The 18,479-nt window shown below is 42.7% G+C and overlaps 1 protein-coding gene across 1 annotated transcript in view; it reads left to right on the forward strand.

Moving 5' to 3' along the window:
• dab1a (DAB adaptor protein 1a) overlaps positions 1 to 18,479 on the forward strand; it is a 297,375-nt gene that overhangs the window by 219,965 nt on the left and 58,931 nt on the right. Inside the window, 1 exon segment of the mRNA XM_042484070.2 lies at positions 9,736 to 10,009. Coding sequence (XP_042340004.2) covers positions 9,940 to 10,009 — 70 coding nt within the window. The 5' untranslated portion in view covers positions 9,736 to 9,939.

Consider the following 18,479-nt stretch of genomic DNA (forward strand, 5'->3'; position numbering starts at 1 on the left):
CAGATATATAGGAAACTTTCCAGGTGGTGTGAAAATGATGTCGGGGGGGCAGAAAGATCCTGACCTGATGACATGACCTTGATTTCTTTGCTGAACTTTATATTGCCCGTTGTGTTTACATAAAATTGTCACCAACGCTTTAGCCAATGTGATGCCAGAATAAACACCAGGGTTTCCAGCCTGTTCTCATTCTAAATTTGTAAAATAGCGTTGCTCTGACAGTGCTTTTGGCATAAGAGTGACACCAAAAGGCACTTTTTGCAAGTGCATGGAGTGCAGCTGGACGATGTCAGCTGAGAACATGGCCGGGCAGAACTGGTCATGGTGTTATTGCATGGCGGCGAACAGCTGGACGATGCGTAGCATGTCCAACCGGTACGCACACGGGCAAGCGTTCGACAACACAGCCAGAGGGAACCTGTCACGTATGAAACGCAGCAGGAAGGCATCAGGTTAAAACGCTCCCAGTAACAACATGATAAAAGAAACCTGAGGGTGCCTATAGGGCGGGTGGGAGGGGAGGGGAGTTGGATGGTGGATGGGCCGAAAAAACGCGGACTTTGATGCGGAAGTCTGATGTTTCCTTTCCGTAGGAATGTGATTTTTTTTCCCCCACACTTTACCATGTGCCTCCGTCCCCTTACCTTAACCATCCATGACTTTGTCGCCTAAACCTAACCATCCAAACCAGCATGTGTGTTTGTTGACGTCCCGGTGTGAGTTGCCATATGCTGTTGTTGTCTAAACATAAACATGTGCAGAGTCATTCGACCATGTGCATTTGTTGACATCATGGTAGTGTCATCCTGGCACATAAATGTCAGACTCAGCAGGATACCTAACTTGTAAAGCTAAAGTCAACTAACAAAGCGACATGTGGTGAGTTGGGATGGAAACATTTTGGGTTTCCTGACCTTTGTAACACTTGGGCCCACTGATTCTCCCTATTTTTACTCTCGTCCTGGTAGTCTTTAGCTTGTCAACCCTCTGAAACAAACCAAAATATCTGTTGTTTGCAACAACTTCATCCTCCAGTAAATATACCAGCAAACTGCCCGGCTTTCAGGCCGTCCATCCCCAGCAGCACGAATCTTTAAGGTAAATGCGGTATTCCCAGAGCTCCACTCAGATTGTCCATTAGTCACAAAATGCATCACTTGGTCTTGCATTATTATGCTGTTATGTTCTCATATCAGTGGCATAAAATGGTCTGAAAATGACAATATTATCATTTATCCCATTATTTCTAGGACAATGTATCATCCAACAAAAGCAGTTATCATGACAGGTGCACTCACTACTGATTGGTTTGAGTTGACATGAAGAAACTGTATGAATGAAATGAGACACAATGTCACTTCAGTCGCATTATCAGATAATGGAACAGTTCAAAGTGATGCAAGTTTGGGAAGCAAATTTTCTGTGAATGTGCGTGTGAATGATTACATTTTTTTGTTGCTATGCCAGTGACAAACTGTCCAAGGTGTATACCGCCTTTAGCTCTGTGTCAGCTATGATGCAGATCCCAGTGACACCGCACAGGATAATAGATGATGGATGTATTAAAATGACAGTGTCCATATGTGTTTGGGGTGGCTCCTGGTGATTATGTAATGTTTACCCCTGATGTTCTTGTGTTTATTATGTGAAACAATTTGTGTCAGTAGAAAATGATTCAGAAGCAACAGTAGTCATTTTCTTTATTTCCACTTCATCCATCTATCTGTCCCTGCATGCCTGCCGTCAGAGGCACAGTTTGAAAAGCCTGTGGTACGTCTGTGTGTGCGTGTTTTGTCTGTGCGTGTGTGTGCACATGTGTTTGTGCAACAGCGTCGTGCGACACCATGATTAAGTGTTTTGAATAATTGATGATTGCATCCCTCATTAAGTCTCAGTCTCCTGCTTCGGCAGGCTCAGGCTCTATTTTTATGCACCAGAATCCTCCTCCCCTCTTTTCTCTTCCACTCCACAGATGTAGCAAATCCATCACTCACTTTGGGCTCGGCTGATGGGGGTCCAGAGGGGCTGTGGGGGGATCTAAATCATGTTGAGTGGACGTTTTTAACAGGCTTGCAGCGCAATGGACTGCAGCTCAGTGATGATGGTTTTCCAGAGCAGAGAGCGACCCCTGGCTTCAGAGCTGCTGGGGACACACTGGTTGAAGAATTGTTGAATGTGAGGGTGCTTTCTAGCCTAGATGAAAAACCTCCAGCCCTCCTTTCTATTGTGTCTACTGTCATTCCCTGCACACTATTTATTCATTCATTCATGCACCGCTGATGCATAAAATTAAATAAGCAAGGATGCCATGAAAATAACTAAAAATTGTATTTATTTGTATTTTTAGGGGTCAGGGGAACACATAGCAGAACCTCGGACCAGTCTAGTGTGTGTTTGTACTGCTCTTGGTTGATCAGGATCATTACCATATTGCTGACATTTGCCTGCTTCAGTTCCCTGCAAAAACACATCAATCAGTGAATCATTTATGGAGAAGAAGGAGCCCCAGCACACTTTCACATGTTGCTGAGAGAAGCGAATGAGGAATAACATGCAGCAGGTTTCTATGTGTAAGGATCATCCGCAGTTAATCAGTTTTCCATGTGTTAACTATGGGTGTGAATCACTTGTTTCATCATGATACAATGATATATCGATTCTTTGACTAGATTGTTGCACATTGAATTGATATATTTCGATCCAGACTGGTGGATCCTTCCACCTCTCGTGTTAACAGGGATGATAATGATGCAGACGGATGTAGTAGAATAGTAGCGTGAGGTTGAAGGAGGCAGTGAGGAGATCAGACTGCCAGACGAAGAGGTGGAATCAGAGCCTGGGTTTGTTAATAAAGGCATATCCACAGTCTGTCGGCAAAGCCACAGCTTCCACTCTGCATGAAAAAGGAAGCCTTATACACATTGTTGAGCACAACCAATTTACATTTTAGCACATTAACAAGGCAGAGGAGACACACTCACACAGGGGAGGTGCAGGGAGAAACGAGATTCGTTTTCATCTATTTCCCCTTAAAACATGAGAAAGGAGGAATTCCCCAAAGAGAGTGCAGCGCTTTGATATCTACAGCCCCGTGTCTGTAAATAGGTTAGGTGAAGATGATGTGAGGCGTGTGTTTGTGTGTATGTGTGTGTGTGTGTGTGAGAGCATGTTTTTGTGTTAATTTGTGATCTGCACGTGTGTGTGGATCTGTCATCTTGTGGTGTATCCTATTTCTGGCAGGAGATTGTGGGTGGGAAAGTGTGTGTGTATGTGTGTGTATGTTTACCTTTTCGTGATGAGGCCTCTGCTGAATGTTCCTTCTAGTCATTCAGGCAGGCAGGGAGCCATGTGGAGTACCTAGAGCAGCTCAGAGGCCCGTGTTTCCATGTTTCCCCCCTGCAGTGTGCTGTTGTGCTGGCTGGTGGCCTGGCTGGCTGCCTGATCGCTGCACTGCTGTTCTTATAGGCCTCCAGGCCTGCTGCAATAGCTGGTGCTTTATCCACCAGACAGCTGCAGTAACAATTTTGAGGCGTTGTTCGTATGTGGTACAGATGTAAGCACTGTTGAAGTCACGATTTTTATTTTTCTGGCTTCAACCTCAAGAGGGATTGCCTGAAGTCTAGCGCTGCTAATGTGGTGTTGGGGGTGTAATGGCTCTTTAGATCAGTGTCAGAAAGGCCCCTTTTTTACCACAGGCCGGGTATAATCACACTGTGGCTGTGCTATGGTGTAGTGAGCTGTGATTATATACATGTCTACAGCAGCCCCACATCAGGCTTTAGCTGCATTGATCCATGATGTTGTGCCAAACAGTGCCAGTCTAGACCCTCAACCAAACCATAACCATGCAATGTGTGGTCGTGCAGGTGGTTAGAGATTTTAGGAAGATCTCGCTATATTCAGCTTTTAGCACTGCACTATACTTTTGAATCTTTCGTGGTTTGGATTATGCTCTATTTCTTTGTGTCATTTTTCTTACTTTCAACTAATGGCAGCTACAGTGTCTTCCTAATCACTTTCTAACAATTACTTTCTCTGTTTGCTGTGTTAAATAAATGCTATTTAAAAATGCTTATTTGCAACTAGCGCTTATTTTCTTATTTTTTCTTTATAATTGGTTAATAGGGTGATTGTTTTGTGGATGAAATGATTAGTTGTTTGTCTTTAAAATGTAAAATAAGAAAATAGTAAAAATGGACATCACATATTTTCAGCACCAATATTTTCAGTTTAATATTACATAGGACAAAGAAAATTAGCCAATTCTTACATTTGAAAAGCTGGAATGAGGTAATGCTTGGCATTTTTGTTAGAAGAATGACTTAGGTGATAAATAGATTATCAAGAAAGTTGAATTGGTTATATTATAGGAGCGTCACAATTCCGATTCCTTATCGAAAACAGATCATATGCGATACCATGTGGCCTCTGTAAATGACAGTACTTAAGATTACATAAAAGTACATACAACCAAGGGTCCTTTGATTTTTATGAGTCAAGACTCAATAGTCTGTCAATGGCATAACCTTCAGTGCTAAAAAGTTTTATGCAAAAATTGCCTCGAATCATTACCTTGAAATTGAAAGTCAAATAGAATCTGGGATTTGGAGAATAGTGACACCTTCAATTAATCACTGTGAAGAATTAGATGAATTAAGAATATGTTAATAGACAACCCAATTGGAACAAGTGCCAGTACCTCTTCATCTAAGCAGCTCGCTATTACTTCTTTATAGTATGCTCACATCGACAAAACTAATCCGCTCATTTTTTTATCAAGTTGCAGTGAGCGGATTGTACTTATTGTCACCTTTGACCTCACAGCCAGTAATCTTTGATAAAAAACAGTAACACTCCAGTTTGTCGACAGACGGCTGGGTGGGGATTGTTTTTAGTGTTTTGCATGTTTAGTCTCATTGTTTTGTCCTCAAGAAAACATGTTTGTGCATCAGAAGTTTTACATTTTATCTTTTCGATCTTATTTGGCTGTTTGCTGAAGAATTGCAGGCAGAGCTGTCAGAGGGGATTTGAGTGACAGAATTATTTAAAAAAACAATTTTTTATTTAATGTATGACTCAACCACTTAATTTGCTTGCCTGTGTGACTTATTCTATATGTTGTGAGCTTTTATTGATTACTTGCCTACTGGTCATTAACATGGCTGTGGTTCAAAAAAAAAAAATTACTTAAAAATGTTGTCCCTAGTTGGTCTGTTCTGCAGTTTCCATGCATCATACGTTGTTCTTTGGCAATATCTTAATAAATGTGACTTTGGGTTGAATGACTCTGCACTTATTGTTGGCTGAGTGATGAAGGAAGTCATATAAAGCATTTATCTAGTTGTGACTCCGAACTTTGACCCACAGCTCATATCCTCAGGTCTTTTTCGTCCCTCCCTCTTCCTCTCAAACTAACGTTAAGTCATTTACCCGCTGGTGCGTCCTGTCTTCTTAGCAGTTGATCTTTTACCCTTCCTGCTGTTCTTTTCAGTTATGCTCTGCTTTGTTCTTCACTGCGCTTCTTCTCTTCCTGAGCTGCTTTGACTACCACAGTTTGGTGGACACTGTATTTTACAAACTACAGATCACAAACTGGTAGGTCTCAGTATTTCCTTAGTTTTTGTCGTTAATGTACTTCGTTGTTTTTTCCAAATACAGTGTTTTTTGATTGACATTTATTCCACTCTGGTTTGCTCGTGCGATCCATCAGTTGACATTTCAAGGTGCATTTAAGCATCTGGGCGCCTAAAACTCAGAGCATTTGATTGCGTCTGATTATTAATGCTGTCTAAGGAAAGATCGTTCATTTACTATTCAGACATGTGAACCGCAACAGACTGTAACATGGATAACCTTTTGTACCGGCAGTCATGGTTATTCATCAACAAGTATACAGCTCTGAGAAATGTGATGCTGATAAGGGCTCTGCAGTGGCGTCAGGATGAAAAGGTGGCGTTGGGGGGACGGATGGTGGGGGCGGAGGCAGGAAATGGACAGAGCACAGGTAGTGAGAACTGTAGTGCAGAGGTGGTCTTTATGATTATTCATTATTGAGAGATGGCAGGAGAGCTGAATGAGTGGAGGTGCTAATCTAACTGTGAGCCTGATGGACAGAACACAATTACCCCGAGAGAGTGGGAGGTGGGAGAGAGAGGGGAGGGTAGAGTGCCAGCAACCCCCCTGCCCCGCTCTCCTCCACCCTCTTCTCTTTCTTTCTTTTTCCTTTCCTTTCGCCTGGCAGACTTAACTGTAGCTGCAGATGATTTCTGGGCATTAAGCTCCTGTTGGCAGCATCCTGTTTATCAAGTCACACACACACAAATACAGAGGAGCACACACACACACACACACACACACAGGCAGATCCTCACATCACCCACTCGCCGCCTGTTGGCAGCGCCCCCATTTACGGACGTCCAATTTAGCGCTCGCTCCCGTCTCCTCCTTTCCTCCCGTGCGCGTCTCCTCTGGTATGGCTTCAGATTGCCGTCTAAATCCAGACACACTAAGCCATGTTCACGTCCTACTCTGCTGCTACTTTTAGCTCACACGCTGATTCCAGGTCAAACCACCACTACAGTGTTCACGATGGCTTTTGATGGCGCTGCTCTTTCTCTCATGTTGTCTGTGTGTGTGTGTGTGAGGCAGGGAATTTGTACAGCTGAAGCTAGACATAAACTGTTTTTTTTCTTCCGTTTTTTGAGAAATTAGCTTGTTCTCCCCTTCGGGGACTGTAGCTTAGATGTAGAACTCTTTCCCCCCCGAGTCTCCAGAGAAACGACCATATGTCTGGAGCCTTGGAGAAGTCTGGAGTGTGGCGCAGCAGCAGATTTTTCATTTTCAGCGTCCGAGTCTGGTTTCTTGCTCATTTTCACCCGTAGACTGGTGGCAGTTTTTCGCTCGTAATGGTTGGATGAGTTGGACTTCAACTAAGTGAGTAGTGCTCTCATAGGAGCAATTTAGCAGCGAGAACATGAACTCAAAACTCATTTTTGCAAATTTTTCGTGATATATTTTGTATTATTCACTCAATGTAAAATCACAGAAACATGTCTTTGAATTTTGGGGTTTGGAGTTGGAGAATAAAAGCTGCTATTTTCTGGGTTAAGGCAGTTGAGGCGGGGGGGGTTCTAGACTGATTTTTTTGGTCCAAGTCGAGGATTAACAGACTGCCTTTCTTAAAGACGAGCTCCAGATGCTGCCTGAAAGACTTCACAGCTAGAAGGAGAAGAACAAATTCGGAGAACAAAAAGGAAAAAGAGGGGACAGAGGGGGGACATGTTCAGGGTTAGCGCTGAAGCCGCTCACGCTCCATCCTTTCTGCTCTGATTTTACTTCCTTGGGCTTTTTTTCTCTCCCCTTTTACCCCTCGCTCATTATCTTCCTCACCCACTCTATGTTCCCTCACCCCTCACTTTCTTCCCACTCTGTTCATTTCTCTTCCCTCTAACCCCTCTCTCTTCACACTCACTCTCTCTCTATCCATTTGGTGGAACAGTGCTGCTGATAATGCCTGTAATTGGAGTGACTCACACTTTTCCAGTGTGTTTGGACCAGATAAAGAATATTGTCAGCATTTTGCCGACATGGCCTCTGCTGGCAGAATTAAATGGACTCTGTTCTGTTCTGTCTGCAGCAAATTAAAAGCCTCTCAATTCATCTGTTCTCGCCCGAGGCTCACAGGGGCCTCCTATTCACACAGAAACACCGTGGAGAGGGGGAGGCAGAGAATAAGAGAGATTTCCCTCTTTCTCCAAGAAGCACCAGTCTTTTCGTTTTGTTCAAGTCTGCACTCAGCTACTGTTAGATGGAGATGGAGAGGGAGGTCAAGACTGACAGTCTAAGGAGAGGTGAAGAGCAGCTCAGAAGGTAGTCGGATTCATTATGCAGCATATCAACTTGCAGCTGTCTCCTGCTGTCTTTGTGCTTTACCTCTAAGAAAGGAGCTCGTCTGCATTTGTGTGTGCATGTAAATAGGCGTGTGTTTTCATGCATTCACACGACAGGGTTAGAGTGTGGATCTGAGTGTTTTTGGCTCCTAAGTTGTAGTATTTGCTGCCAGTTAACACTTCAGAATAAAGTAGCGGCAGATGGGCGAAGAAGGGACAGAATGCAGGAGCCAGAGGGACCACCAGGCACTGGACAGGGCCCAGGGAGGGCGACGAGTGTGGTCTCAGCAATAACGGAAAATTACAGTTTCACCCAATATGGTTTATTATTTTTGGCCATTTTCGCTATTGGTAATGCTGTATTGGAGCCAGTAATGAATTCTCGAGATCTGAGACTGGAGCAACTTGTTGGAAAAAGTTGAGCAAGGCGTTGAACAGATGATCAAACAGGTTTTATTGGTCGAGTTTTGCCAAACTTATTCTGATAAAACGAAGAAGTTAATGTTAAATTGTTTTACAGTATCACTCCAGCATAGTGTACAAGACCAGTTCAACTCTGACCTTCTGAATTTACTGGCATTGTGTGCACACACTTTTCTCATGTAATGAGGGATAATTACAGATATGGGCGGGTATTTAGTGACCTTTTGTGACCATAGAGCACCGCTGAGACTTGTAAATATTATTAATATATTAACTGGAGAGCTTTTTGTTTCTTTCAGGCTCACAGTGAGAGATTTGGTTCTCATGTTATATAATGCTGCTGCTGACAGCTACCTGTTCACTGAAAACATCAAGTTTATAACAGAAACATCAACATATCCAGCCTGAGACACGCCATTTTATTACAACAGTTAATTATCTAACTTTTTATAACTGTACTTTTTAACTGTATTGTAACAATACTTTGTTTATCTTGATCATAACCATACTTAATTTAACTTTATTACAATTGTACTTTTTTAACTTAACAATACGAGGTATCTCAGTACTTTATATTTTTTATAAAAGTACTTTATTTAAGTTAATGTGACAGTACTTTATTTATCCTTAACATACGAGTGCTCTGTTCAACTTTAATGTAACAGTACTTCATCTACCTTTATAATAATTGTACTTTACTTAACTTATATATACAGTACTTTATTTAACTTTATTGTTACAGTATTTTATTTATCTTTACTGTAATAGTACTTTACTTAACATTATTCTGACAGTACATTATTTAAATTAATTGTGACAGCAGTGTGTTTTGTAGTCTAAATTAGGTCAGAGAAGATTTTATAATTTTAAGATATATATTGTGTATTGAGATATATCCTCAAAATATCAGATTCTTATTTACTGGCCACATTACCCAACTCAAATAAACAACATTTCAGTTATGCCTCCCAAACAGTGTTTTCTGGCTAGATTATTTACTGTTCAGCAACTTGTCAGATTAACTGACTTAACTGACTTAATTACCTTGTATTTCTTGCACCAGCACTGTTGTAGTGAGTTCCCAAATCACAGCAATTAACTTAATAAGTACAGTGACAATATGACCAGTAATGAAAAAATGACCAGGACGGTAATTAACCAGAATTTTCATTAAAATGATCAACATTTCTGAAGAGGTGGGATTGCTCTTTAAGCAGTGTCCTTGAGGAGACATGTTATTGACAGGAGGCAGGAAGTGTAGAGCAGGTCTCTACAGTCTGTTACCATGGGCAACATCTACTCAAGGCCCCCGATCAGAAACAAGCTCATTGTCATGCCTTCTGAGAACTCTTGCAAGGTTTCGCCTGCCAAGAGTAAACAGCGCCTAACTGAAGCAAACCGCTCTCTTCCTCTGTCTCCCCAGCTCTCTGTGGGTGTGTGTGGGATGTTGTGTCAGGGCTAAAGCCCATCCCTCTCCCATGAGCCTGTGTGCCCACACACACACCTGGCGCCTCCACGCACACACCCGGCGCCCACGCACCCACAGCCGGCACTGACGCTGTGAACTGGACCCTCGGAGCCCAGCGGAGCCAAGCGGAGCGGAGTCTAGCCCAGTTGGAGCCTGAGGATGTCAACAGAGACAGAGCTACAGCCAGCGGTCAGGCCCAGCAGCGTCAGACGGGACTCCAAGAGGAAAGGTAAGTGCAACATCACACCTGCTGTACAGTCTGAACCATGCTCAAGTGTCTCGAATAAGTGCTGATCAGAAAAAATCAAGACAGTGGTGGGGACGATGTGCAAGTAAAGCAATCAGTGTAATCCCAAACTCTGTGAAACGTGTCCTCGTAGAACAGTTTGTATGATATTCTACAAAATTGTATACACGGGGCATCCGGTGGCTCAGCAGGCGTCCCATGTACAGAGGTTGTGTCTTTGCCGCAGCAGCCTCGGGTTCGATTCTGGCCTCGGCCCTTTGCTGCATGTCGCCCCCTCTCTCTTTCTCCCCCTTTCACACTAAGTCTTTCCTATACATTAAAGACATAAAAGCCCAAAAAATAATCTTAAAAAAAAATGCATATACACCAGTTTGTATGATATTCTACGACTTAACACCCTACAAATGACGTTACATCCTTAATATACAGTTAGGTAAATAATGTAAAGTTATGGAGGTTAGGTTTAGGCAAAAAAAGTTTACATGGTTCCAAAAACGCATCTCAAAGGGAAAGTCCCAGGAAGTCAAGTTATGACCAATCTACCCCCCTACCCGGTCTCCCACGAGACCACTTGGCACTGCTTCCTTGTTTTTTCATATCCGCGCACTGGTCACGTGATCGCAGACTTTTAAAATTTGTGGAATTTTTATGAATTTGCGTGCATTAGTTTTCATAGGAAAACATATATGAGAACAGCCTGCACCATCTAACTACGGTGGCAAGCCAGCTAAGTTGAAGTGAAATGAATGACTAATGAGGAAAGTAATCCTTTTACTGTTATTTTAGTTACTTTTAAATTAGGTACTTTTCTTTAAATTTGTCTGTAAAAGCTTCTTTACCAGAAAGAGAATATTACAAACACAATGAACCTTCAGAGCTCTCAAATGAAACAGCTAATTAATGCAATGCTATATTCAGGTACTCTTGTCCCTTTACTTTTCTCTTTATTAATGATGGATTTGGGTTAGACAACAGCATGCGGGGCGGCTGTTGTTCATAGCTAATTAGCAGGTGCGAGGGTATTACGCTACAGTAGGTTGCTACCAAACAGGTGCAGCGATGTTGTGGTTGGTGAGAAGCAAACAGATCCAGGTGTGAAAAGCTCCAGAGGCAGGTAGCTAGCAGGTGTATGAGAGCAGGCCTGGGTGGTCTCAGAGCAGAGGTGATGCCAGGGGCCAGGCTGGCAGCCATCACCCAGCTGCTCGGTGCCACCTGCCCGACTGCGAGAGCGACGCCTAGCATTCTCTGAATAAGCATCTGATTGATGTAGCAAAAACTCCGGACACCGTCGGGAACAACACTTAATGGATGCACAGAAACACACACTCACATACTCACTATCACCTGCAGCAGATGCCTCATTGCACACGGCGCGCCTCAGCCCCTGCAAACAAGCGTCGGTTCCCCCATACACAGTGTGTGAGGGAAGGCTGAATGCCTCTCATGTCCTATTTAGAAACACTATTGTTCTGCTGCAATGGAGATCATGTTCATCATTCAGACTGCTCTCCATATGTGGGGAGACGCAGACACACACACACACACACACACTTACGCACACATGCACAAACACACACTCACACACACACGCAGACACACGCAGACACACCATGCACACTCACACACTCGCTAGGACTGGGATTGAAGCCCAGAAGAGCATATGAGAGGAAAGATGAATGGTTTGCCTTCAGCATTTAGACTTGAGGGTTTTTAGCTTCTCTCCTCTGCCTTCTTTACCGTCTCTGTTTCGCTCCCTGTGTCACATGCACACACACACACACACACACGCATACACAGACGCGCGCACACACACACACACACACACACACACACACACACACACACACACACACACACACACACACACACGGCTTGTCTCATTCTGCATCTCTTTTTTGAAAAATGGGATGTACAATTTACTCAGCTACAGAGTCGTCGAGCCGGGCTCACACAGAGTACTCATCTCTGTTCTGATCTGGGTCATTCTTCCCGACAGACACACAGACACACATCCGTACACACACACACACACACACACATAGATACACACACTCAGCAGGGTGATGAAAGTCAAACGCAATCATATACCACACACAGCCAACAAGCGTGCATCAGGAATAGGAAACCTTGATAATGTTCCTGTTATTGTGCTTCATGTATTTGACCCAAAACCTGTGTACATACAGTACATACACGTGTTTCTGTTCCAGTCCTGCCCCTACTTTCGGTCCCTTTGGAGTTGCTGGATTTAAATGGAAATAGATCTGCTGAATAGCTGATCATCATTAGGGTGTAAATGGCAGCTCCGCATAGTGAGAATCCCTGCAGGATAGTCTTTTACGCTTCTAATACCCTTCCTCATCCTCCTCCTCCACCCACTGCTCTGACTCCTAAATGACCTTGCCCTGAATGAGTGAGACACAGAGTGATCACGAAGAGAGAGAGAGAGTGAGAGAGACTAATGAGTCAATGTGAAGGAGAGCTGTTTAATCTCAGGCCTTTGTTTCACAGCTCTGTGCTGAAGAATGTGATGAAAAAGACTATGGGACTGCTGCGTGTCACACATTAATCACAGATGTTGTGTGACTGGGTCTATGCGTCAGCGTGTGTCTGTGTGTTTCTGAGTGTGTGTGTGTGTGTTTTTATACACACAATTATTTTTCATCTGTGAATTCAGGGTCGTTCTTCTAAGAGCACTTTTTTCTTAGCATGAAGGTTTTTATTGAATTACCGTGACAAGACGGAGATAACCTCCGACCTTTAGCATTTACATGACCTGAAGTGAATAACTGCGGCTTTCTGCTTCTGAATTAGTCAGTCTTATTGGTCAGGCTTGATTCTTGAGGTATAATAGTCTTTTTTAATCCTTCATATATCCGGAAAGATTACATCTCACCTCCTCTTTATCCCTCTGATTTTCTCCCTCCACCGCCGCCTCCTTCCTCCCCCCGCCTCTATTACTTATGCAGTCATAACAGCTTCAGTATTGATGTCTGTATTAATTTAGACCACTAGTTAACCAGCTTATAGGCTTGTGAGCCTTTATGGAAAAGCAATGCCTACTCATGATCTCCCATCATAGGTTTCACAGGTATCTGTAAACTCTGAGAAGTTCAGTTGAATAATGGCATTCCCCTCTCAGATGATTCATTTGGACAGTTTTTTAGAGGCCTGAGGAGTTCAAAATCATCAATATTTCACAGTTTAACAATGAAAATTAACTTTTCAAAAATCTAATGCGATCCAGTACAACAACCCTGCCATAATATCTTTCTTAATAAAGCTTATAATGTCCAGGATTTTGGTGACTTTATTAATAATGTGCAAATTCACTTATGTGTTTATTACTAAGGTCGTAGTGACTGTAAAGGTGAAATACCAAAATACTATTCTGTTTCTCATTTAGTGTCCTTACCGTTTACATGCACGAGGGGGTCAAAATATTAAAGCTTGACCCAAATTTTCAGCTATCCGGACATCTGTTTGTGCACAACACCATCACTGACTATGATCTTAGTTCTTAAAAAATATAATTGTTTAATGACTGTGACTCTGACTTTATGGCAGAACTGATGTATCGAATTGCAGTGGACTTTCAGGTGTAATGTAGATGCTTAGTGTCTGTTTTTTCTTCTTTTCTAAGATGTTAAGGTCTCACACCCTTCAAATGTATTGCAGCCTCTTTTGGGGGTGGAAGGGGACCACCTCTTAAGGCTGTCACAAGACATTGTGCAGTGCTTTTAGTGGTTCTGTTTGACTAATGCAACCTTGAAGTTTTTCAAAGGGCTACAACTCCAGTAAGATGCCTCGAGTGGATGTTTTTAATTAGTGTAACGGTTTGTTTTTTAAAAGGGAAGACATTTTAATATTCTTCTTCATGATCAATAAAACATAGAGATGACAGTCTGCCAGTGCGAGCACTTTTATGTGCATGTCAAATTCGAACAGCGAGCCAATTTGACATTTAAACCCAACAGCAGCAGACAGTTTTGTCTCCACTTATAAACTTTTACATCTCAGCGCCCACCTTGCTAATGAAGTACGATGAACCGTGGACGCTTTACTCCGGGGGAACCTTTGGATCGCATTTCTCACTTTCACCGCGTGAGCAAATCAACCTGACATCACAACATAGGGTCTCAACAGCACGGCATTTTGTCAAATGTAGCAGAATTAATATAATTACAGATTACACTTAAGATGTTACAGCATGCTTAATGAACGTATGCTCCGCTTTTTGCTTCACCCTCCAGAGGATCTCCAGTCAAAACAGGGCATGTTGTTGGTGTGTTGATGAGCTGGCAGAGAGACAGGGGAGTTTTATTTTACAGTACTCTAATTTAGTTCAGTTGTATAACATAGAAAAACAAGAATGTCTGCAGAATTTATTGCAGTGTGAAGTTCATTTTCCTCCTGTGGCTCCATTCTGACAAAGCTAAACAAAAAGCATGAACAGATACAGCTAAAAATAGCTAAATCCCTCCATATAAACTGCTGATTTTGCTCTGTGAGACTGGCATCGTGCCCATATTGTTGTTACTATATGTATGGACACTATCAGGGCCGTTAGTGGATATTTGAGGCCAGCCAAATGTTGGTAAATCGTGGCTCTGATTGGTAAGCTTGTCAATCCGAGCAGCCACATTGGCAGGTAACCAGCAGTCATTTGGATCATTTGCATGTTTTTCCATTCCTAAAACTCAACTTGTAAACATAACGACACTGATGTTTGTATTTTGGGGTTTTATCGCCCACTCTGGCCAACTTTTTTTTTCTTTTCTATTTGCAGTTATTGTATTCATAACATCATTAAACGTTGAAATAAAACATCCACTGATGCGCGTCTGTCTTTCACGATGTGACACCGAATATGATTACAAGTTATAATAACTTCCGCTGCTGTCAACACACGCCGTCAACTGTCATCACAACTCTGAGAAATCACGACTCTTCCACAATGGGATTTAGCCGAGGATGTGTGGGAGTGTGTTTCCACAGTGTAGCTGGCAGCCAACGGCATGAAAAAAGTGGTTAAGGGTTATAGCTGTGCAGCTGTTAGCCTTTGTGTGTGTGCGCGCGGATGCGTGTGGGTGTGTGTTTGCTCGTCTCTGGTGTGCGATTAGCAAACACATTATCTTCTTCGTGTGGATATTATGCACACATCCAGTCTATCTGGCACAATCACCGAAGCCATTTACTCTGATATCTTTCCCTGGGGAATCTTCGAGCACAAACAACGGTATTTTGAGTGTGTGCGCGCTGCTTGTGTTTGTGTGTGTGTGTGCCTTTCTATGAGAGGTAATCAGATCTGTTCCCTCCAATCAGACAGAGATTGAATTGAATTGGCTGTCTGCTGTTGTGGTTGTCTGTGGAGGCCAATAGTGGAATAGGGTGTGGGGGATAGAAGACAACACTCACCAGCAGATAGTGGCACACACTTTCCAAACGTGGCTTTTCCAGCCCTAAAACTATATTTAGAGATAACTGCCTCCACTCTGTCCTCTCCTGCTATCTGCTGCCCTTCTCTCCCATCAGTTTATTTCTGGAAAAGTAGTGATCTATCCATCCTGCTGTCTACTCTTTCACCTCTCTGTGCTCTCGTCCCACCTATCTATTTATCCATCTGCTTTTTTTCCCCCCAGCGCTATAATAACTTGCGAGGCAAGGTAAGGGTGGTGAGATGTGATCAATGCTGTTCCCAGGCTGGCATCTCATTCCACTCAGCGTCTTCTTTCTGTGCAGCCGCTCCCATGACACACTCTTCTGCCCCTATTCCTGAGTGTTAAAAAAGCCTCATCCAAGCTTTCAGATGTGACCACATCGAATAAGCATTCAAAACGCCTGAGTCAGGGAGAAAATATATATCGGTGAAAGCCTTTTATTTGCTTTTCCTGAGTCTTGGACTGTGTGTGTGTTTGTGTGTGTGTGTGTGTGTACTCTGTGATCCTCTCAGTATGTTCAGCTTAGTCCTCTCCTGCACACTAGTTGGTGTGGCTTTGCCCACCGCATCACTAACTACAGTCTCCATAGCAACAGTTTGCTCCGTGCTCATAATTTGCACAAAAGGAAAAAAAAAAAGTCCCAATGTCACACACAGGCTAGAATAGAGGCCGATACTCTCACCCTGCTGTGCTGGTTGAAGGACTGCGCGTTGAAAGGACATTTCTCATTTTTTAGATGTTGGTAGGATGCTGTGTCCTATTTCAGCTTTCTAACAATGCGGAAACAGAGCTGGTGGTCTGTATGGAGCTTATCAAAGACACAGCCAGGAGTTATTGCAAAACAGGTATTGATAATGTTTTATGTCGTGATAGGCAAATAATGACTCTGTTTTCTTTTGATTTGTGAAGGTGATTTATTACTGAAAACACAAAGGTCATCCCATTTTGAAGTAAAACAATAATGTCAAAGTGTTTTTCAGATTTCTTGTTAATACTCTTGAATGTGGAAATGAAAAACAGGGGGTCTTATATAGCTATAGAAATTCTCCTTTAACCTCCAAACCTTTGACTGGGCCTGTCAGTCTACGTGTTTGATTGACAGCTATGCAGTTTCCCACAGTCTGACAATCTATGTGTAACGGTAGCTGACCACTTTTTCTTTCTAATCATTACCATATAATCATATCAGTCTGGGGACTTGCTCTAAAATTCAACATTTTTGCGGGTCCCTGAACACTGCACAAGCGTGACTTTCTTTCCTCCTCTGCAGCACTACTCATTTGCGAGGTGGACAGTTGATCTGTCGATCTGTTCACAGCTGATCAGATCACATCAATGGAAGTGAGGAGCTGTTTGCAGATGTTTGTGAGTGAAAGCAAAGTTTAGAAAAAAAACCTCAGGAAGTGCATCAGGGTTTGAAGCAAATTTTACACAGTGGCCAAAAGTGTAATTACACTGTCCAGGTCCTGCACGTGATGCCATGGGGCCCAGGAAGTCTTTTTCCCGTTGACTTACATTGGGAAAGACACGTCTGTAAATCAGTGGATATTATTTTTTTTGCGTCAGAACCTCCAGGAAATGACTGACTTCACTATCAAGATCTAATCCATTCAGTTCGATAACATTTGGAGAGTCTAAAAGAAGTTTAAATATTTGATCAACATTCAAGCTAGCAGGGCGCTAAACCCGGAGTCGGTCGCTCTGCCGGCTCTGTAGCGCACATGGTCCACATGTTAAACCTGCATTTTGACCGTACGTATTGTAGTATAAATTAATAGGTGTTTTTGCCATTGCCATCTTTAATTTGTGGAGCCTTAAGTGACTATATTTTGACAAGACAGTGAAGCTGTGGTGGAGTGATGGCTAGATCTGACTCAAACTGTAGTGACGCCTTGCCCTTAACTTCAGGCCTTATAAATGTTTGCCCCATTTACAGTTGTCAGAAATGCAGAAATTAGCTTTAGAAACTGACATGTTTTTGCACCTGGCTGTAAACAGGTTTATTTCTGGAGACTGAAGCGCTTCTGGAGCCAGCCTCAAGTGGCCATTAGATGACGGTCTGTTTTTGGCACTTCTGTGTTGACTTCATTTTTCATGTTGTTTCATGGCAGTTATCTTCCAAAACAGAAATGGTTAACTATCAAACACTCAGCATCATCTGCTCTGGAGACAAGTGGAGTTTCTCCTTTTCCACCTCTCTGTCTCCTTTTCATTCATTCATTAAATCCAACTCAACTATACGAGTCGTGCAACAAAATAATAGAATTACTCTCCTCCCAAATTTCCTCTCTGTATCTACACTGTAGCTAATCTAATAAAACAAGGCAAAAACAACTATTAAATATAAATTCATCCGTTTCTTCGTACTGATTTTTTTCTCATAAAAGACAACAGGACATATAATTAAATTTACAAAGACGATCTGAATGCTGTACACAAAAAAAAGTTTTTAATTTAAATTCAATTGGACTGAAAGGATGGTTCTGATAATATGTACACAGAGACGAGATACGAGAGAGTTAGAAACATAGAGAAACACTCTGGCAGATGGCAGAGCCTCGTTTTCCTTTTCATGCTCTCTGATGTTCCTCAGTCCCCCTTTGCTCCATCCCTCTCTTCCAGGACCCCGGCTGAGTGAATGAAGGGAAGGGGTTCATTACACAAGATGAGACACAGAAAGATAGAGAGGGGAAGGACAACAACTTCAAGTGGTTCCATATTTTGGCAGAGATGACAGACATGAGAGGAAGCTTTGTTCTGGCTCGCTCGCCTTGGCATGAAAGGAGGACTGCTGTGTTTTGAGGAGTTACCTGTGTTCTGTGTTTCCTAATGCTTTGAAAGATGGGCCTCTAGTGTTTGACAGTCACACACACACACACAAACACACACATACATATATGCACATAAACACTCACAAGCGGACTTACACACACACGAGCACACCTCCTGTTCACACAGACTGCGGGATTTAGGAAACAAATAGTTTTGACACTTTTCAGTCAAAAGTGTCG

Source organism: Plectropomus leopardus, chromosome 5 (genome assembly GCF_026936395.1).
Source record: "Plectropomus leopardus strain MGB_pleo_1.0 chromosome 5, ASM2693639v1, whole genome shotgun sequence".
NCBI lineage: Eukaryota > Metazoa > Chordata > Actinopteri > Perciformes > Serranidae > Plectropomus > Plectropomus leopardus.